Source organism: Rhinatrema bivittatum, chromosome 4 (assembly GCF_901001135.1).
Source record: "Rhinatrema bivittatum chromosome 4, aRhiBiv1.1, whole genome shotgun sequence".
NCBI classification, from domain to species: domain Eukaryota; kingdom Metazoa; phylum Chordata; class Amphibia; order Gymnophiona; family Rhinatrematidae; genus Rhinatrema; species Rhinatrema bivittatum.
This window is the reverse complement of record NC_042618.1, coordinates 53,630,789-53,653,190: the sequence shown is the minus strand read 5'-3', so window position 1 is coordinate 53,653,190 and position 22,402 is coordinate 53,630,789. Positions and strand designations below refer to the sequence as shown.

The following is a 22,402-nucleotide window of genomic DNA, read 5'->3' as shown; positions in this document are numbered from 1 at the left end:
TGAGTTATTTTAATTAAATACAAATATTGCAACTAAGGAAATTAGATTCAAATATATTTATCTCAAATATTCAATTGTTTATTTTATCTTGACCATCTTCTGCTTGTCTGTTAAGAATCAGGTTGCTAAGATTCTAATTCTTTGTAACAGTTTATAGGCCAAATTAATGATTTTATAGAGTTTGCGGTCTGCATGTTTACTATAGTCCTAGGAAGAAATATTCAAGGGTGATTCAAAATTGGAAGACACACACACATACACAAAAAAAAAGTCAAACTGTTGCCTGGTTACCATTCAGCAAGTGTTGCATTGGTTTATTAGTCCTTTAGTAATATTACAGTGCCTAAGATCAAATGTGCAGTGTGTAGTCGTCAGCCCATCTCGGCTCTCCATTAACTATCATCACAGACAGTTCCCTCCCTTGATCTTACCATCTCCGTCCACTCCGGTCCCAAGCCCATTTGAATCCCATCTCTTTTCATTACCACCACTTCTGTGGACAGGCTACTCCAAGCAATAACTACCCTCTCGTGTACAGGCTGATGCAATAAGATGCATTCAGCAGAATACACAGTTTTACCTCTAGTTCTGCGAGCATTGTGTGTGTATAAATCTTACTGCCAATGCGGCAAGGAGTTTTGCACGCACAAAAATGTGCAATCTGCTTAGTGTCCCCTGCATGGAAATCCCATGCAAATGAGGGCATTAAGCATTAACCCCCAAGTACATAGCTGGTCTAGCCAGGTTCTCTTATTGCTGGAAATTTTACTCCTGATCAGAAATGAAGTAAGGTTTCCAGCACTGAAGCACGAGTTTAAAACTGCCAAATCTGTCCCTCTATTAAATGAGAAGTGATGTTAGAAGAGCACGATTTGTTTTCTGCTTTTTTTTTTTGCAGATACTTTCCTAAGGCGCAGCACGGTACAGCATATCTTTAGGTTTTATTTTATCTTTCGCCCCAAACCCCCAGAAAGTACCGTAGACTAGGAGCTGCCTCCTTCCACTGCTGCCGGGGCCACCTGAAGCATGGAAGGATGGCTCAAAAGTCCTAGATCCTGCCAAAAAACCCTGTCCTTCTCTCCAGGGGTGGCAGCTGCCCCTTCCCTTTCCTTCCCTCGGATGCAGGCTCCACACAAAGCTGCCATAGAAAAACCTGCACCCCCCCCCTGCAAAAAAAAAACAACTTGCGCAAAAGGACTGCCCCCCCCAAAGTTAAAATGTGCATTTAGCACAATTTAACTCCCAATGCATTAGCTTACTGCATCGGAAATTTCTTTTTAAAAGTATCTTGCACGTTAGAAAACTGCACTGAATACTAGTGCACCATTGTAATGCTCAGCTTTCTGCCTCAGCCTGTAAAGTAGCATGTTTCACATTTCCTCTAATCCTCCATCCTTCTAATTTCATACTATGACTTATTTGCCCTTTTTTTTTTAATAGAAAATACTATCCACCTACACTTTCTTGAAAGCTGCTAGATATTTGAATGCTTCTATGATAAATACTCCTGAACATAGGCACCGAGAGTCCAGACCTCAGGTGTCATTATTGGGCACTGTTAGATGTTCTCTCCCCTGGGTCAGAACGTTGTATGCCCAGCCCCGGGCAGCCGGAGGTGCAGAAGCCAAACCTCCTACAGCACTACCACCACGTCCCAAGGCCAGCCCAATTTCTTGGTGAAGAAAGCAGAGGCATTGTTTCAACATAACTGAACCTAATCGTTATCAAATAAACTGTTTTTGATATTTTCAGCCTTAACTCAAATTCAATTCAACATTTATTTTTATATCCACCATAAACAAGATAGCCTTCTACAGCCACATCTAAGAAGAGTTGTTAAAACATCTTTCCTTCCATCAAATGAAGTTTTCTGTGGTTTTTTTTTAATCTCACATTTATTTTATTTAAATGCAGTGCTTTCTCTCTAGGAAAAAAAAAAGATGCCTGTATTCAGATCAGAGCCATCCTTATGGGAAGAGAACTGGACTGAAAACCCATGGCCCCACCCCCTCACAGCTGCCGTGTCGCCTGCAGTGCAAATATTACACCAGTCCCTAGGAACATTAAAACACCTCCTAATGGAAAAACAAAATAAGCTGGGCTGCTCTGGATCCCTATGAAAAACTACACCCTTCCACAAGGATAAGCAACTCCAATTCTGGAATGCCACAAACAAATCTGGTTTCCAGGATATACAAGCTATACTTGCATTCACTGCTTCTACTGTATGCAAACATAAGCTCATACATACTCATCGTGAAAATCCTGAAAACCAGACCCGTTTCTGGCACCCAGGATCAGAGCTGCCTATCCCTGTGGCAGCAGAACTCACACCTCGGTCAAACACAGAACAAGTGACCACAAACTAGTACTAAAAAGATACAGAGAAAAACTGAACTGGAAATCTCAGGAAGCCAGACACTGCACTCAGTACAACACCAGAGAAATAAACAAAAAACAAAAAACGCATTTCCCCCGCACCAGTGTTTCCCAGCGCTGTCCTGAAGGCACCCCTAGCCAGTCGGATTTTCAGGTTGCCAGGATGAATATGCACGGAGACCCAGCATATGCAAATCTCTTATGCATATTCACACTGTGGCAATCCTGAAACCCCGACTGGTTAGGACAGAGCTGGGAAATACTTCCCTATACTGTGAAAAACACAAAGATATCAGAGATGCACATTTCCAAAGCTGCACTTCGAAAATAAAATGCTTTTTTCTACCTATGCCATCTGGACATGTTGAACCTTAATGTAACAATCGGATTCTCACAAGGACAATGACGGGGACTTGACGGCCCCAACACAACACCTCCCCACACATACACAGCCCTAACATAATAGCAGCCCTCATCATGACTTCACCTTCTCTCTCCTTCCTGCCACTCTCTGCCCAGCACCAGTATAACTCAACCCCATCTCTCCCCTTGGGTGTCTGCACCCCTCCGACCCTCCTACCGTATATCCCGTTCTCTCCCCCTCCACAACACTGACATTTCCTCTCTCCGTCCCTGAACCCAGCGTCCCCCTATTCTCTCCTCCTTCCATTCCCAAGGCCCTTTGTGTCTCTTCCCTCCTATCACAGTGAGTCCAGCACACAGGCTTCTGAATCTGCCTCAGACTTTGATTTTTGGCAAAATGGCAGCAGGAAGGCCTGCTCCGCCTCGCCCCCATTCTGCTGCCCGCCATTATGGATTGCTGCAGCCCGGCAGGTCTAGGGGCGAGGCTGGGGCATCTTCAATTTCTTTCCCGCCTTCTTTATTCTTTTATTTAGATTTATTTTCATTTCTCTTAGCTTTTCTTTATTCCTTTTTCCACATTTCCTCACCCTCTTTGATTCCTAAGCGCTCCACCGTCCGTTACCCATTCTATTCTCTGAGCCTTTACACTAGATTTTTCCTCGTTTCTATTTATTCGACCTGTACACTTCTATTCTCTTCTAAGCTCCCCTCCTCCTCTCCTGCTCACACACTCATCCTTCCTCACTTCACACACTGCTCTTCTCCTAGCACACATGCCTCTTCACCCCTTCCACTTCTCTCTCCTCCACACCACTCTCCTTCCCCCTTTCTTTCTCCCCTATTTTCCCCACCCCCTTCCACCCCATCCCTTATCTCTTCCTCCCATTTCACTTTCCTCCCTGCAACTCTACCCTTCCCATCTTATCCTTCCTCCTACCTTCTCCTTGCTCACACCCTCCCCCTCTCATCTTTTCCTACCTCCCTCCCACTCCATCTCCCTCAACCTGAGACCTCCTCCCTCCCACTGCTCTCCTCCATTTCTCCCTCACCCATCTCTCCTCTCTTCTTCCCCTCCTTCCATCTCTCTCTCTTCCTTTTCCACTTTACCATCATTCTGCTCTCTCTCTCATCTTTCTGTAGAACCAGCACAAAGGCCACAGAACTCAGAGCATGCGCAATGCTGCCGATCCCTATGGTCTCTCCTCCTCCAGCACATGCATTCCCCTCTGAAGCAGGAAACGCAAATGTAAAGGAATGAGGGGCCTGCAGGAATCCGCAGCATTGCACGGGCTCCGAGTTCCCGCGGCCTGCACTGCTGACCCAGAAGCAGTTCCTGCCTGCCGGCAGCCCACGCTGAAGTCAACTCGACTCTGGCTCCTCTGCATACCTGCAGGGTCTGCCCTGGGGCTGGCACCCCCAGGAGCCGTGCTTTCCCGTCCCCTACCACAAGATGCCAGGCCACAGACTGCGGGGCAAGCAAACAGCCAGCAGAAACGATGCTGGAACGAGGTACCAGCACATACTGCCTGAAAAAATAAAAAGCCTATTTGCAGGATTTGTTTCCCTGGTCAGTTCGAGCCTGGGACTCCCATGCTTCTCTCTCAGTTTCTGCCCAGAGCATCTACATAATCCCCAGACCTCATCATTCTTGCCTAGCCAGCAGGAACTAATATTTCATAATGGAAGAGTAGAGGTACTGCTTCACAGAGCCATGCACTAGCAGGCATATTTAAATTGGATGCTCAACAATTCTTAGAAGTACTTTTCTACTAATTCTGTGAACCTGGGAAATGAAAGAATTTGATTGATTACTTGGCTAGAAGACCACTATAGGCATCAATCAAGTTTGACCAAAATGAAGCACGTATGCAGCAATGATTTAAATATTTTACAGCCGAGTACAGGTAACCAGAAATATGAAGTTTCTTCACACAAGCTCTATGACCAGAGCTGATTGTCTGCCAGGTCACCGATCTGGAACCTTTTAGAACTGTGATAAATGACTTCCTTTTCTCCCTTGTAGCTGGAGTGGAAGGTGGAGCCACTGCTGGCCACAACCCAATAATTGTATTTATTTATTTATTTCATTGCCACCAGCACTATCCATGACTAATAAAGACTAGTGCTAGATTTCCAGAGGAAGGACAGGATTTATAGAGCCTGGTCTGCGGGTGATACAAAGGAAAAAAAAAAAATTTCACAAGGCTTAAATGAAGATCCAGAACAAAGGTCTTCATTTAAGTTAACATACATCAAAAGCTATGACAAAAAAGCAGCAGAAAAAAGGTTGAATACATTAGAATTACCCATCTGTAACAACCTTACCCACAACCACCAACTGGGTGCAGCATATGATATTATTTTATACTTCACTTATCAAGCTAATCACTCAGCAGTGCACGAGAGCCACGTACAAAATTTCAAACTGAAAGCACCACTACTCGGTACCTCAATCTTTTGAATTTCACTGAATACACATTTAGAAAAGCTGCACACACAGTCTAATACAACTGATTTAAACCTTGAGTTTAAGCACAACTTTTAGTTCTAACAATTTATTTGTATTCACCTTTTCAGTCAGATCAAGTAGTCAGTGCACAAAATATTGCAAAAATCCTAGCCTGCTGCTGGCAGAATGCAATGTTTAGAACACATTTGTCCCATAAATGAGTTACATGACATTTCTGGATTTTTTAGTTCCTTTTACCTGAAAGAGTAAACAAAAATAGAGAACTTAAATAGTATTGTAGTAATTAAGAGTTTCATCCTTACGAAGTGGAATAACCAAAAATAATTGCTATCTGAAATGAGGGTCTATTTAGTGAGCTGTAGACTTGAATTCACATCATTAGGGAGTAAAAATTCATTGAAATCCACAGGACTTAAGAGTCACATGACTTCATGTCAACAGTTCTGGTTCTTATGAAAATTCAACATTATATCCGAGAGGTCTCTGTGATTCCATTTTTTTTACAAGCTAGATTACCTAAACATCCTATCCTTAAACCCACTCATGACAACTTCAGTACAATTTGCTTGCCCTACACGGTTCCATGTTTCAAACAGATAGCCCCTGATGAAGACATTCTTGTTGGAAAATGACTTGGCTATCGGCTGTTTCAGTGTGTGAAGATGATGGATCAGATAAATACTTTACGCGATGATTGTTAAGTGCGTGTAAAATTTTAACTTACACGAGACATTTCAATTGAGCTTCTAGAACAGGCGATTAAAACGTGGCACACAAGTATACACCAAGTTAATGGTGGAATTGAGCTCGGTTATGAATGTCCCCATTTTGGCTCAGAACACTGGAGTTGAGGTGTTTTTTTGGATTTGGAATTTATGAATAGCAGCTTTATGCATATGTCCATTCCTTTTGGATTTTATTTGATAGTATATTAAATTAAAATATTTTCCCATCTCAGTTCTCATTAGATGCTTAAACACAGTATCTTGGGTTTGGTGGGTGGGGGGGGGGGTTGTTTTGTTTTTTTGGGGGGAGTGGGGAGAAGCAGGAGGTGTGGAGTTTTGTCTCCTGCTCTCCCTAATTCCTTGGAAAAGCTCAAGCATTCTCAATTTCCTGTTAGCCAACAGCAAACCTACAAGAGTCATCCTCTCCTGGAACCCCATGATACAAGACGGCATTGGTTAAACTACATAGACACATGATACTCAACACCACGAACACACAGATATCACAAAGCACTCCTACCACCATATGACTTATTTCAATGTACTTTCCACTCTTGTTCACGTTAAGATATTAATGCACTATCCACAAGCTAGCACCTATTACACCCACTGTTAGCACTGCTATATTGATATCCATCTACAATATATTTTCTAAATGTTTACATTATATTTTCCTTTATATACAATGTTATGACGGTTATTTTGTTATCACTGTCATTAACATTATCTACTGTAAAAGTTGTTACAACTGTAAACCGGGGTGAAGGCTTGTACCAAACTTTGGTACAGAAAAACTCTCAAAATATATATATATATAGTAGATTAACACTCCAACTCTACATTCCTTCATCCCAAATAAATGAGCCATAGTCCGTATATTATATTAATCTAATACACACCCAGAGCTATAGCCAAGCTTGCAAAAGAATCGTAGTATTATTATTATTTGATATGTTTGGTTTTATTACCCTGTTCACCCTAATCCTAGTTTATTCCCCTGTTTTAATGTAATCGCATTCTTACATGCTTGTTATTGTTATAATGTAAACCGAAATGATATGTAACTTTGCTACATGAATTGCGGTATATAAAAAGTTAAATAAATAAATAAAATGATATACCCAAACCAAGCCAATCCACCATAGGAGAGCTGAATCAGCATCTCCTCTGATCAAAGTAGAGTGCTATCATCAAGATATAGGGAGGATGCCTACCAAGGTACATAATTTACAAGGCTAGGAATGCAGTGATACAGAGGCAAACAATGCACTGATAGTTTGCAATGGAACAATTTTGCTCACATTGGCAAATCAAATGGCAATAAACTTATTGTGCACAAAATTAGACACCAGTGTGCCACATTTCACAAGTCAGACTTAACATTAGAAATCTACAGCAGGTCACAAGATGGCATAAAAGTTTAGTATGGCATACAAACTGGAAAGAATTTGTAACTGCTATAGATGCCACTCTTCAAAAGACACTTCTCCTGCCACCAGGGTCAGGTTTATAACCTTATTATATATATTATATGAAACCAAACTGGAATGGCATCACAATTTACTATTCTGCACATGCAGTAAAAATAGTTTCATATGGGTATAAAAAATGGATGTTAATGAAAACTGTAATGACATCTACATTTTGGTAATGTCTTTCATATTTTTACATGCACCATTATCATATATTTATTACATGCTTTTCCAACAAAAAAAAAAAGTCAAAGCAAATTACAGCATTTATAGCTTTAAACAGCCTTTCTAGAATAGACAACTAAGAATGTATCAGGGTGATAAAGTAAGGCACAACAGGTGGAGGTAAAAATGGTGTAACAGGATAACATTTGGGAAGAATACTGAAACAGAGGTATCAATAGGGAAACCGGGGTTAATTGGTGCATCTCAAAAATAGGCAAGGTGATGACCTGATAAGATGAAAGCTCATTTCTAGGAGACCAAGAGCAGTTCAAGGTTTTTACTTTGGTGGAGAATTAGGCAAGATGCAAGGTTTTTCTGGATGATAGAATAATCCTGCTTTGTCAAGCAGTCTTTCTGGTGACAACGGAGTGGGATGCGAAGCAGTTTTTTGGGTTTCATCTAGATAGGTGGCAAGGGGAAGATGGCAGGGGTATAGCAATAGAACTGACTGTGGTAGTTTCTGCTGCATATTGATAGCTACACATTGCCATTCATTCCACTGTCATCCTCTCCAGAACAACTACTCCTCTATTTCATCTTTCCTGCCACCTCTCCTCAGATTTCACAATGAAATTCAAGTGCAACTAGCTGACATAAGTATAACCCACCATCCTGGAAGCTGAGTCTCTCTGGACCATTTAATCTGTTTCTGAAATTATTCATTCATGTCTAAATTTATTCCAATGTACTTCAACTAGAAAGGAAAGAAGCAAGAAATTTTCCACTTTTCATATTTCAGGTGTGCACAAGGCAACACAGAGGAAAGGCCTATATTTCCACAGTTTAAATCAGTAGTGTTCACTTCCAGTCCTCGAGGGTTGCAAACGGGGCAGGTTTTCAGGATATCACTAGTAAATATACATGAGATAAATCTGCATACAATAGAGGCAATGGGCATGCAAATCATCTCATGCATATTCATTATGGATATCCTGAAAACATGACCTGTTTGCTACCCTCAAGGACTGGAAGTGGATACCACGGATGTAAGTTGTATCTTTATTTTTAAATTGCTTTTAATTTGATATATAGTATACACTTGCCAAGGAATACAGGAAAAAAAATTTAAAAGGAAACATTAAAAATAAGACATCAAATTGTCCATAACCAATTAAAAAAAATATAAACTAAGGGAGGGGAGGGACCCAACAAACAGAGGAGTGATACAAATTAAGAGGAAATTTCTCCCCAAAGGGCAACAAACCCTCACGAATTAAGTAGAGTATCTCCACCAACCACGCACATTAGGAGACAGTAGCATGAGATTCTCCTGTACTGGAAACTCTGGAATCAATTTTAAAATGTAATTGTGACAGTTCAAAGATACAAATTTTTCAGAGGAAACAATTAAACATTTACAAGGAAATCTTAACAAAACCCAGGCGCCCATAGCCAAATCCGCACTACACAGAAACAAAAATTTCCTCCTCCTTTCTCGGGCAGCCTTACAAAAATCAGGAAAAATCCCGACTTTGAACCCATAAACAAAATCTGGGCACAACAAAAAAACAAAGGAAGAACCAAACTGCGATCTTGTAAAGCGATAAAGGTAACAAGAAGAATAGCCCTACGATCTCTGTCTGCCACAGTAGATTCCAGCATTGCAGGAAGATTCAAGTCCAAATTTTCCTGGCTCGCAGCTCTCTAACTTGAGCACTTCTTCCATTAGGAAGAAACATTTTTGGAGATACAAAGAACATGCTTCGTATAAGTTTTAAACAACTCCACAGGAGATATCATGGAGTCAACCGGAAAATGTAAGGCTCTAAGATTCAACAGTCTCCCCAATTTCTCCGGATTTTCCAGTGTCTGACTGACCACTACCCTGTCTTGAACAAGGGAAGCCTGGATAGAAACCAGCCTACCAGATATCTATCTGGGCAAAATGGGCCAGAATAGAATTTTCCCGATTTTGGATCTGACTGAAAGCAATGTTAGTGGGGGGAACCCCTCAAAGCCGCCTCTTGTGCTTTACCATAAGGCAGAGGTTCCCAAACCAATCCTGGGGGAGCCCAGTCAGTCGGGTTTTCAGGATAGCCACAATGAACATGCATGAGATAAAATCTGCATGCTATGGAAGCAGTGCATGCTAATCTCTCTCATGCATATTCATTGTGGCTATCCTCAAAAACCCAACTGGCTGGGGGTCCTCCAGGACAGGTTTGGGAACCACTACCATAAAAAAAAAAAAAAACACATAGGGAAATAAAATCCAAAACAAGGGAAAGTTCTTTTAGCAGGCCCTTCTCAACGCACCATCTTCGATTCCCCCACTCCCTCCCCCCAGGCTAAGATACCTCTATTGAGATAGTTTACACCATACATGAGAGATACAGCAATGGCAAAAAGAAAGATGAAAACCCTCTAAAACCCAGCAGCAAACACTGGCAGGTTTGTAAAAATAAAAAAAAAACTCACTTGAAATTGGTAATGGGGATATAAAGGAAGAAAAACAATACAAAAGGCATAAGTCCAAAATAAAAATTGCAAAAAAAAACTGTACAAAAAGAAAGACATGGAAAAACAATAAGGGTTTAAATGCAAGAACTGAAAACATTAGCAGTAAACAGAGTGAAATTTTGAACTTTAGAACTAAGAATCCCAACTATGATCTTTTGTATTTTTCCCAAAATATAAAAGATCCACAACATAAACTCTACCTTCCAAGAACAGCTGAAAGTGGACTTCTATACAATGACTGATTGTTATATGTACATACATATACCTCCAGAAGTCAAAGACCTTCTAACTTCTTGCATACAAACCATTAGCTATTAAATCACTATAGAAATGTTATAGTTCAATGTCTACACACAAATCACATCCCAATAGCATTCTGCAAAAGTGTCTCAAGTAGCTGCTATGAATCTTACCTTTTAGCAGAGGCAAAGGGGTTAACTCAATTGGCTTGCCCTGAGACCTAAACTGGGAGGAGCTCTGCGATCTCTTCTGTCTAGCTTTCCTGACGGACTTCCGAGAAAAGCCGTCTACTTTATCCACTGATGGAGGAGTGGTTGGTGCCGAGGACATATCCCTACTGAAGAGAAGAAAAGTATCAGAAACAAGTTCCCAGTGTTAGCAGAATAGGTAAGACAATATATAACTATCTGAACTAAGACAATGCAGCAGAATAGGTTTTAAAGGTTATCGTCCGTTTTGACCAAATGCATGAACTTTTTATCTATAATAAATGTGCTATTTTAAGAACCTATCTTAGAAAACTAGCATGCAGGGTATACAGCATATTCCCATTTGCATCTATTGCTTGTTTGTAGATTTCACATTGATTTTCACACATTATGCTTGCATTCCTCCACTGAACAGCAGCATGTAATCTTCAGAATTTAAAATAGCTCAAAACCTAGCATTTATTAAATTAAGAAATATATTTGAACTGAAGTTTGTAACTAAGGAACCTTTAAATAGGTGTTCTCTGAAAGGAATCACATGTCTACCACATCTCCACAATGAATTAGATTTATTAGCTTTATAAAAACAATTGCACATGTAAAAAAAGATTTTTTTTTTTACATAAAATGAGTCAATTTAAAAAAGAATAAAAGACATTCTAAATTTAGGAAATTCTACCTTCACGCCACTGTCAATTACTTCATTTTATATTACTTGACAGTGTGTGATTTATTTAGTGATGTGAAATCACTTTGCCTGAGTCATGTGTAAAAATGGGCATACTTTCCTGATTACCTCTAACCCAAACCCCAAAGAAATCAAATAAAAACATATATGTTACTGGACCACAAATATTACTTTTAAGGGCAGTCGATGATTTAATACAGTGGAGCAAAATCCTGGCTGTAAGGATACCATCCTTCTAATCTCCCTAAAAAGGAAAATGTGACCCTTTGAGTTGCACATGATAGTAGTAGTTGTCTGACATTTGTGGATGCTCATTCATTTTTTTTTAATTTATATTGAGTTTATTAGATTTGTTATACTACCTTTCATAAAATCAAAGCAGATCATAATACAGACAGGTATAGTTATAAAACAATTTACAATTACATTTATAATTTATATCCTTGCTTACTATATACCAATTTTAAAAAAAAGAAGTCAGCATTTCTTTATTATGCAGATCTTATGAAGGGGAAAAAATGGTGGAGTTAGTTAGGAACATGTTAAAATGCTGAATCAGAATTATCAGCTACACCTTTTAGCACATGAAACACGTGTTTATAACCTTAATCTTTTCCGAAAAAAAGTGCCAAGGTAAAGAAAAAATGGTTACCTGTCTTATATGTAGGATTCTGGTAATTTCCAACAGTCCTGATGCTCAGGCCCCTGAGATTTACGTCATACTTATGATCCCAATGAAAAGTGTATGTTCCACTCGAACATTGCATGCAAACAGCAACGAGGCTATTCGTTTCATTTAAGTGGAACTATCAGGCAAGGGACCCAGCAATAAGGCAAGGCTGACAGTGCAGCACGTCACTCTCAACTGCAGGATCAGTGTGTGCATGTGTCAGCCAGAAGCTTTATTTACTGAACACTTCCCTTCTCTGCTGGAAATTTACTCACAGTTTCACTAACCTGCATGATCAATTATTAAGTTTTGATTCTCCCCCAGCGAGACTATACCTTGCCTTGAAAACACTGCTGGAAACAGATACATTACCATGTCTTCAGTGAAACAGAAAGGGTTAAAACAGGATGCATTACCAGAATCCAACAAATGCGTTAATAACAGCAGTGCGTTTCGATATGCCGTCTATAATTTAGACCAAAAAAAAAAGGTTTGATTTGAAAGGCAATTTGTCTGAATTTATTCGAAATGCCAGTAGGCAAGGAAGGAAATGTGGTGGGTGGCGAAATGCCGATGGATGTCACAGGAAAGCGAGTCCTGGGAGGGGGTACACGAGCAGCTCCCAGGCGCTGAGAGCCAGAATAAGAGAGCGGATGCTTCTAAGTGAAAGGCATCGCATCCGCAGCAGGGACTCTGCCTTCCTGGAACAATGCAGGCTGTGAAGCCCGGGGGGCAGCTCTGCACAGCTCAGGTTCACGTCCCACACCCCCGGGGATCCAGCACGGACTGGCAGAAAGCGTTCAACGACAGTACCTTGAGGCTCCCGGGGAAGAATCCGAGGTGAGGAGGAATATCTGCTGGGCGGCGGCAGCGCCGGGTTGGGATGTGCGGGTCCCCGGAAAGGCGGCGACAGCAGCCAGTCTCCCTGAGTCTCTCCTGCCCGGAGCAGCAGCGGCGGCGGCAGCGAGCCTAGGCCTCAGCACAGCGAGCCCAAACACTGCTGTTAGTCTCTGGCTAATCCTCCCAGTCCCATCCAATAACAGGCGCCACCGATTCCTCGCCCGCACCAGTTACATTCCCTGCGCGCCTTCCGCTGGAGCCCGCCACGAGCCGGGGACGTGCCCAGTGACCGACGGACGGTGGCTTTCCGCGTTAACCCTTATTTATTTCTGTCAATTTCCTTTCGCTCTATTGTCAATATCACTGGGCTGAGTCCATGGCACACATAACACAAACACGACCTAGCCTGGCGACGGTCAGCACCCGCCTCCCCGCGCGAGCCAGTGGAGAGTTCAAAAGAAAGGCAGGATGTGATTGGCTGCAGCCTGGATCCGTCAGCCTGGGATGTAGCAATGATCGCGGGGTAGGTAAGGTAGCAAGTTGGGGTGAGGAAGCAGAGCCCAGGAAAATAAGGAAAGACGGGATTGGACAGGAGGAAGGTTACCCGTATGGAGAGGTGAAAGCTGTCGCTAGTGTGGGCAGAGCCTGAGGCCGGGGCAGTAGTGCTGCGGCTGCAGGGGACGGTGTGCGGGTTTCCAGCACTGGATGGTTAGTACGGCTTCTTGCGCGCTGGTTCCCTGCAGTCTATTCATGGTTCTTGCCATGCACTGATGCACAGGCTGTTCCAGCCAGGACAGGACTTGAATGGCTGTTAACCTGAAAGGGAGCAGGTACCGGCGTCTGCATTTCCTCTTTTCTTTTTATTATAATGTAAAAAAAAAAAAACAAAAGTAGTTTTCCAGTGACCTCGGTTAACATTGCAAGTGTTACTGCGCCCTTTAAGAAACATGAACTGTTAGTGATAATTGCTCACTACAGGTCATGGCAGTTTGAGTAACATAGTGAATGACGGCAGTTAAAGACCAAAATGGTCCATGTAGTCTACTCAGCAAGGCTTTTTTTTTTTTTTTCTAAGAGTAATAGCAATTGCGGCTCCGTGCAGACTGCTCCCCAGCCTTCAGTTAAAGAGTAGTAGTATTGTCGCCCCGTGTAGGCTACCCCCAAGCTGACATGTTAATAAGTGTAATAAAGTTACACCATTTGTTCATTTCCATTCTCTAGCCAGCCGTCCTCTGTGTTAGTCCCACCCCTTGCTGAATTTCATTATGTTCTTGTCTTCACCACCTCTTTTTCGGGAAGACATACCTACAGTATCTGAATGTAATCTGTTTTGAAATGCCAAAAATTAAATATAAATCTTATAAAAATGAATAAAATACATTCTTGGCATCCACCACCTTTTCCATGAAGAAATATTTATTGATATTGCTTCTGATTTATCCCACTCATCTTCTATTCTTCTCCACCCCACCCACAGGAGACTCCAGGGAACCCTCATGACATGGCATTCTGGAGAAATGACTTTAAGGTGTGCCTTAAGCCAGGACCAGATTTATATATTTGATGCCCATGGCGGCGGAGGGGGTTTGTCCACACCAATCCCCCCACCATAGCAAAGTCATGAGACAGAAGTAGAGGGGATAAGGATACCCAGATTACCCCTATTCCTCTCTTCTCTGGTCCTCCCCATTACCTCTTAGCCGTGGCACTCCCACTCCAGCAATAGCAGCACTACTTTGAAACAAACATGTAGTGCCTGGCCTCCAGCCTTCTCTTGCACTTTCATGGCCCTGTGGTACTCTGCCCCCTGCACTCACATGGGCTTCCTGTTACTAGAGAAACCCATGTGAGAAGGGGGGCACCACAGAGCCTTGAGAGTGTGCTGGGAGGCTGGAGGCCTGGAACACACATCCATTTTAAGGTGTTACTGCTGAAGCTGGATTGGAGGATAGCGGCATGACATCAGGCAAAGCTCTGGCACCTTTTAAAATATGGCACCAGAGGCCTACATCCATCCCTGCCTCTTTGGCCAGCACAGATGATGCAAAGGGTAATCTTGTTTTAAAGTGAGGTTTCACTCCACTCCCACTAAATGTTTGCGTGTGTCTCACTGTTGGTTAACATAACATAACATTATACTAGGTCAGACCAAAGGTTCTTTAAGCCCAGTATCATTTCCAACAGTGGCCAATCAGATCACAAGTACCTGGCAGGATCCCAAATAGTTGATGGATTTCATGCTGCTTATACCAGGGATAAGCAATAGTTTTCCCCAAGTCCACCTTAATACTAGTTTATGGACTTTTCTTCCAGGAACTTGTTCAAACCTTTTTTAAACCTAGCTACACTAACAGTTTTTACCATACCCTCCGGCAATGAATTCCACAGTTTGTGTTGCATAAAAAAAATGTTCCTATTCGTCTTAAATGACTTAGTAACTTCATTGCATGTCCTCTAATCTTTGTACTTTTTGAAAGAGTGGGATGAAAAGGAAGTAAAGTGCCCCGCAAAAAAAATGCCCAGTAGTTCAAAACTACAAGTTATTCTATTGTTTGTTTTTAAACTACCAATCATGCATTTGGGGAAAAAAAAAAACCTTTTAACATATCTGGGCATTGTTAATACCTTTCAGGTATTTGAGGTCTGTATTATATCTCTCCTGCAAGGGGTATTATTGATGCACAGACATCAAATCTTTTCCATTAGAAAGAAAACTGCAGAACTAGGGGTCATATGAAATGAAACTTGCGGGTGGTGGAGGCAACTCTGAACCAACATCAGAAATTCATGGATTGCCCTCCTGGAAGAAGTGATGAAGACGAGAATGGTGATGGAATTCAAAAGGGTATGGGATAAACACTATGGATCCATACAGACTACAGGATGGAAATTTAAAAAAATGAGGTAACTTGAAAAACTACGGAGTAAAGATATTTCTAATTCCTTTCTAAAATTGAGGGGTTATTTTCATTTGTGGGACAAAACATCTGTAAAACTGTAATAATGATTGATATAGAGAAAAGTGGACTGAATCATATTGAGATAACACTGACACTGAGCTATATGAACTTAATTGGTGCTGGTGTGAATGAGACTGGGTGACAGGTGTGAGTGTGTTTGGTGTGTGTATTTTGGTTGCATGAATGGGGAGTTCATAACTGAAACCAAAGGGTAAAAAGGGTGAACAGGATTCAGTGTGAATTAGCATGTTCTTTTATATAGGATGTTTGTTGTATCCCTTTGTACAATGTTCTTGATAATGGCTGGAAGGTTTACATGTTTCTGTTTCACCTTCAATAAAAAGGTTGGTTTGTTTTTGTTTTTTTTAAATCCTATGTTAACTTAAATAAAACACTTCTGCATGGGAGTAAGTTGCACAGAATGGCAATTACTACCAAAAGCAATTTGCTGGGCAGACTGGATGGACCTCTGGTCTTTATCTGCCATTATTTACTATATTGCTATGTAAATACATTTTAAAAAAATATTTTGACATGGTTCCTTTAAGTGTTAAGAAAAATCCAGCAGAGTCATTTGTCAGTCAGCATCAAAATCCTTAAGAACATAAGACTTGCCAAACTGAGTCACCAAGGGTCCATCAAGCCCAGTATCCTGTTTCCAACAGTGGCCAAGACAGGAACCAAGTACCTGGCAGGATCCCAAGGGGTAGATAAATTCCAAGCTGCTTATCCCAAGAACAAGCAGTGAATTTCTGCCACTCTACCTTAATAATGGTAAATGGATCTTTCCTCCAGGAACATGTCCAAACTTTTTTTTTTTACACGCAGCTACACAGCTCTCCTTTGACACTGTGAACCATAACATCCTTCTTGAACAACTAACAAACATTGGCGTCAAAGGTCCTGCCCTTGATTGGTTCAGATCTTTCCTGTCCAACAGGTTCTACAAAGTCAGGATCAACAATAAGGAATCTCCCCCTGTCCGCTCCAACCTGGGTGTCCCACAAGGATCTTCCCTGTCTCCAACACTCTTCAACATATACCTTCTACCACTCTGCCACCTACTCACAAGGCTAAAACTATCCCACTATCTCTACGCGGATGATGTCCAAATCCTCATCCCGATCAAAGACTCTCTTCAAAAACTTTTAACCACTGGACCACCTGCCTCCAAGAAATTAACCAACTACTTTCCACGCTCAACCTGGTCCTAAACAGAGATAAAACCGAGATTCTTATCTCAAAGGAAATCCTCACCAAACCTCCAACGCCACCACCCCCCTCTCATTCGGTCAACTCAACGATTAAATCATCTCCTTGCGTCAGAGATCTAGGCGTGATCCTAGATAATCAGTTTAACCTAAAGAACTTTGTGAATACCACCATGAAAGATTGTTTCTTCAAATTACAAGTTCTCAGAAACCTAAAACCTCTCCTTCACCTCCAAGATTTCAGACTAGTACTGCAATCCATCATCCTTTCAAAACTGGACTATTGCAACTCCCTCTTGCTCGGGCTCCCAGCCAACACCATAAAACCTCTTCAAATGGTTCAAATCTCAGCAGCCAGGATCCTCACCAACACCAAAAAAAGAGATCATATCACCCCCACTCTTCAGCACCTCCACTGGCTACCCGTCAAGTTCAGGATCCTCTTCAAAGTCCTCACGATTATCCATAAAGCCAAACACAACCTCACATCCATCGACACCACTATTCAATTCACACCACATACCTCATCCAGTCCAATTAGAAGCGCCTATAAAGACACCCTGTTTGCCCCACAAGCAAAATCAGCCCTAAGAAAGAGGGCCCTTTCGACAGCAGGACCTCATCAATGGAATGCATTACCACCGGACCTCAGGCAAGAGCACTGTCCATCTTCTTTCAAAAAAAGACTTAAAACATGGCTATTCAGCCTAGCCTTCCCTGACTCTTAATGCTATTCTTCCCATACTCCAGACTCTAGCCTTCACAGACTCCTAATTCTCGCAACCTCAGACTGTTAATTCCTCCTCTTTTTCTACCGAAATTCGCTCCTACCATGTTTCTTAGCCACCTCTCCAAAGCATTCTGCTAAGATTCCATTTTATGTTATTAAAAAAAAAAAAACTCTCATCAAGTTATGTTGTCTCGGTCGTCTCATCTATTTACGAGATGTTAAGTTATAATTCATTTCATATTTATATGCCTTCATTGTTCTATGTAATGCTCCTAAGCGAATTTTGTTGTTAAAATGTAAACGGTGTGATTTGTATTCTTACAGGAACATCGGTATAGAAAAATAAAAAATAAATAAATAATAGCTTTCGCCACATCCTCTGGCAACAAATTTCAGAACTTAAGCATTGAGTAAAAGAAAAATAATTCTCGTATTAGTTTTAAATATATTACCTAGTAACTCTGTGTGTCCTCTGGTATTTGTACTTTTCGAAAGAGTAAACAACTGATTAATGTTTACTTGTTCCATTCCACTTAATATTTTATAGGCCTCTATCATATGTCCCCTCAGCTGTCTTTTCTCCAAGCTTGAACACAGACTCCAGTACCCTCAAAGCACTACTGTTGGCAGAGTAATTTAAGCATCCCTGATGCTATCACACTGTACTCTAGCCTTATCAAAACTTCAAATGTAATAGTTGAAAATAGCACTAAAATGATTAAGAGCAATTTTATAATTTTAAAAGTAAAATCCAAGAGGGTTTTGTCCTAGGAGATTTTATGAGTATAATTTTATATTGAAGTGTGTGCATTAACCTCTTTACTGTCCATATGTTTGACACTGATGAAGAAAGAGAAATATTATAGTTTTCTGCAACAATTTCAAACCATACTTTATTTTGTTATTCGTTTATCCAGGTAAACCCTACATTTTTCTTAACAGCATAAGAGCTTTCCATTGCTCCATGACAGGGTTACATTTACTCATGATATCTCTTTGACAAATTTGTGAACTAATCCTCCAGCTAAAGATTAATTTTAGGTACAAACCTTGCAAAAACAGTCATCTACTCATGATTAGTGCAGAAAATATAATGTGGGCAGGCTCGGTGTCTGTGGCAGTGCTGCACACTAGCATGTGGAGGACCCTAGTTCAGTTGCCGGGTTAGGCCTTTCACTCCCTGGTTCTCCCAAAGTTGCTGCAGAGTTCACAGCTCCCTAAAGGGGAGGGCATCCCAGTCGTTGCACAACAGCTACACCTAGTGGTTCACATTTATGACCAAGAATGCCCCTGGCAAGAACTGTCACTGTAAAGACTGATAGGTTGCAGAGGGTGCTATAAAAGAAAGGGAATAAAATCTTTAGGTAGTTGCAGATGAAGGTGCATGGTGGTGCAGTGCAACAGGGGCGAGTTCCAATTGAACTGGAAGCCCAAAAGAGGAGGAGGAAACAGCAGGGCCAAAACAAAAGTGTCGAGCTGCCTTATTGTGCAAGCACTGTATCAATAGAAGAAATAGGCATTAAATAGCCTTAACACAACTTTTCTCCACCACCTCCTTTTCAGTGGCTTTAGTGTCAGACCAAACCCATATCCAGTGAAAGTTTATTTTCCAAAAGTACATAAAATCCAGATTTTATAAATAAATGTTTGCCTTTGAAAAGTTCTGGCTTTGTTTTTATCCCACATGTGGCCTTGACCTGCCTCAAATGTGCAGAATGGTGGTTTTTGGTAGTAATGGTACCTGTTCATGGAAGATTTGTGAGTAAAACCTCTTTGCATAGGGAAAAGTAGTCCCCATCAACTTGTGGCAGTCTGCTTATTGTTCAGCAACTCTTTCCTGTACGTACCCGGATCAGTCCAGACGGTGGGTTGAGCCTCCTTTCCAGCAGGTGGAGACAGACTAAAACTTGAAGGATGCCCTGTATCAGGACAGAGCCTATCCTCTACCCCTCCAGTATTCGTCTGTCTCCAGCAGGTGCAGCATCTCCCCTTCGGTTCTCTGCTGTAGGCTAGTCAGCCTCTTCTTCTTTTTTTTCGGCTCAAGCAAGTAGTTCTTTTGATTCCCACTTATTTTAGAAACAAAGGAAAAAATCTATGAAGGAAATTTTGCCTTCTTTTAGTGCTTTTACTGTTTTTGTGTGGGAGATGTCCGTCTCCCAGCTCTTGCCCGGCTCAGGGGGGCTTTGCCCCTTTTGCAGGAGGGGGTTCCCTGCATAGTCCTGAGTCTGTGGACGCTTCCAGATGTGGGGACCGACACTCTCCGGGCCTCGTTCCCCCCTCTGGCTGCTGAGAGGGTTTTTTAACCCGCTGCTGCGTTCAGTAAAAAAAAAAAAAAAAGGGAGTTTAAAAGTTTCAAACTTTCAATAAGTTGCAGGTACTCACCTACCTCTAACTTATTTGCAGCAGTTGACCAGCTTTTTTATTTTTTTCTGGTCAGGGTAGGGCTAGAACCGGCAGCCAGAGAAGCAGAAGGCAGCAGGTTTCCCGCCTGCTCTCTTCTGCTCTGCAGGCTGTCAATCAAGCTTTTTTTTCAGCTTTTTTTTCTTCAGCCGCGGCTTAGCTATGTCCCGGCTGGCAGCCTGCCTTTCTTGTGGGCTGCCCTCTTCACGTTTTTCGCAGCAGGGCCTCTGCACTGCTTGCCTGCCGGGTGGGGAAAGTCTCTCCTCGGCAGGACAAGCAAATTTAGCCCGGGGCTCCACTCCTCCCGGCATGGCTAGGCCTTTCCCGGGTCGGCAGAGCCCAGGAACGGTCGCCATCTTGGATTTTTCATCGGGGCCGATTTCAGTGCTCCCTGGGGCTGGGGGGCCAGATTTTTTTGATTTGGCCCCCGCGGGTGCCCAGGAGGGGGGTCCTGACCTTCCCTCGCCCCCCTCTCCCCCCCCCCCCCCCCCCCCCGCCAAATCCAGGGTCCCTTTTTCAGCGGATTTCATCCTCATGCACAAATCTTATCTAGCTAGCCTGCATGAGCTGGACGAAAGCCCCCCCACCCCTGCCAAAAATCCCTCGTTCAGCGCCGTTGACCACTGGACCAGCCGCGGAGCCCCAGGGACCAGTGCGGGTGGTCCCGGGGGTGCCGCCCCCCCCCGGTGTCTCCCATGTCCTCAGACCCTGCTGCTTCCTTGGATTCGGCGGATGCGCCCCCCCCCCAGAGGGGGATGACCCTAGAGCCCTCTGTCTTTTTCGTAAGGAGGAATTAGAGCCCCTCCCTTTTGTTTTGCAGGAGCTGGGTCTGGAGAGTCCCTCCGTGGATGGCCTCGCTCCCTAAGGATATGAACCCGGTTCTGGGAGGGCTCCGAGCTCCGGCCTCGGCCTTTCCCTACCGCCCCATGCTTAAGCTCCTTATCCTGCGGGAATGGGAGGCTCCTGAGGGTGCGCTTCGGGTGGGGCGTGCGATGGATAAGCTCTGTCCCCTCCCGGAGGAGGGCTTGGAGCTGTTGCGCTATCCATCGGTGGATTCTTATGTTTCTGCAGTGGCCAAGCACACCACGATTCTGGTGGAAGGTTCCACAGCCTTGAAGGATTCACAAGATCGGAAGCTGGAGGCTCACCTGAAGCGCATCTTCGACGTTCTGGCCCTCTGGGTCCAGATGTCTTGCTGTAGCAGTCTCATGATGTGAGCGGGCCTCCAGTGGGTCCAACATTAACTCTGCGCCCGGGAGCTTCTGCCAGGTGAGGCAGAACAAGCCGAACGTCTGGAGGCAGTAACCGCTTACGTATCGGACGCCCTCTACGATCTGGTTCGTGTCCAGGCGAAGGCGATGGTTTCGGCAGTGGCGGCCCGGAGGCTCCTTTGGCTACGCCACTGGTCAGCTGATCAGTCCTCGAAGACCTGGCTGGGCACGCTGCCCTTCAAAGGTAAGATGCTCTTTGGCGAGGATCTCGAGAAGCTTATGGACTCCTTGGCTGACAACAAGGTCCATAAGCTCCCAGAGGACCGTCCTAAGTCTTCCCGATCCTTCGCGGCCTCTCGCTCTCGCTTCAGGGGCCAGCATCGCTTCGCTCCTTGGGGGTGGGGCGGTTCTGCGAGGGGGTCTTCTCGTGCGCAGTCCTGGTCGCAGTCCTTTCGTGGCAGATGGCCCTTTCACGAGGGCCAGCCCGTGCGTGCCACCGCTAAACCTGCCACACAATCAAGTCCAGCCGACCCATTCCTCGGTTCCTTACCTCAGCGGACGCCTCTCCCTGTTCTTCGAAGAATGGGTCAAGATCATGTCGGATCAATGGGTCCTCGACATTATCAGAGATGGGTACGCTTTTGACCTCGTCAGGGAACTTCCAGATCTTTCTTTTCTTGCCTTGCAGCCGGGCCAAGAGGGACGCGGTGGTCCAGACTCTCTCCAAGCTTCTGGGAGCGGTGGTCCCAGTCCCGGAAAGGTAAATTGGCGCCGGCCAGTATTCTATTTACTTCACCGTGCCCAAAAAGGACTGGTCCTTCCGCCCAATATTGGACCTCAAGAGGGTCAATCGGGCTCTCAAGATCCCCCACTTCTGCATGGAAACCCTGCGGGCGGTCATTGCGGCGGTCCGCCCCGGAGAGTTCCTTGCTTCCCTCGATCTCGCAGAAGCTTATTTTCATATTCCCATTCATTGCGACTATCAGAAGTATCTCCGATTCCACATTCTCAACCAGGACTTCCAGTTTCGAGCTCTTCCCTTCGGCCTCGCAACCGCTCCTCGCACCTTCACGAAGGTCATGGTGGTAGTAGTAGTGGCGGTCTTGTGCCGGGAGGGGATTCTCATCCATCCCTATCTGGATGATTGGC

The 22,402-nt window shown here is 43.4% G+C and overlaps 1 protein-coding gene across 6 annotated transcripts in view; it reads right to left on the bottom strand.

Annotated features, from left to right (window-relative positions):
* PPP2R5E (protein phosphatase 2 regulatory subunit B'epsilon) overlaps window positions 1–13,254 on the bottom strand; it is a 261,379-nt gene extending 248,125 nt beyond the window's left edge. Inside the window, exons 1-2 of one of the 6 annotated variants that reach the window (XM_029598137.1) lie at window positions 12,715–13,254; window positions 10,508–10,671 (exon numbers count right to left, since the gene is read on the bottom strand). In XM_029598137.1, the coding sequence (XP_029453997.1) occupies window positions 10,508–10,664 (157 nt within the window). In that variant the 5' untranslated portion in view covers window positions 10,665–10,671; window positions 12,715–13,254. Of the gene's footprint in view, window positions 1–10,507; window positions 10,672–11,883; window positions 12,322–12,714 lie in introns of those variants that run through there. The other 5 variants (XM_029598136.1, XM_029598133.1, XM_029598132.1 and 2 more) reach the window with 5 other exon arrangements.
* Window positions 13,255–22,402: the final 9,148 nt, after the last annotated feature.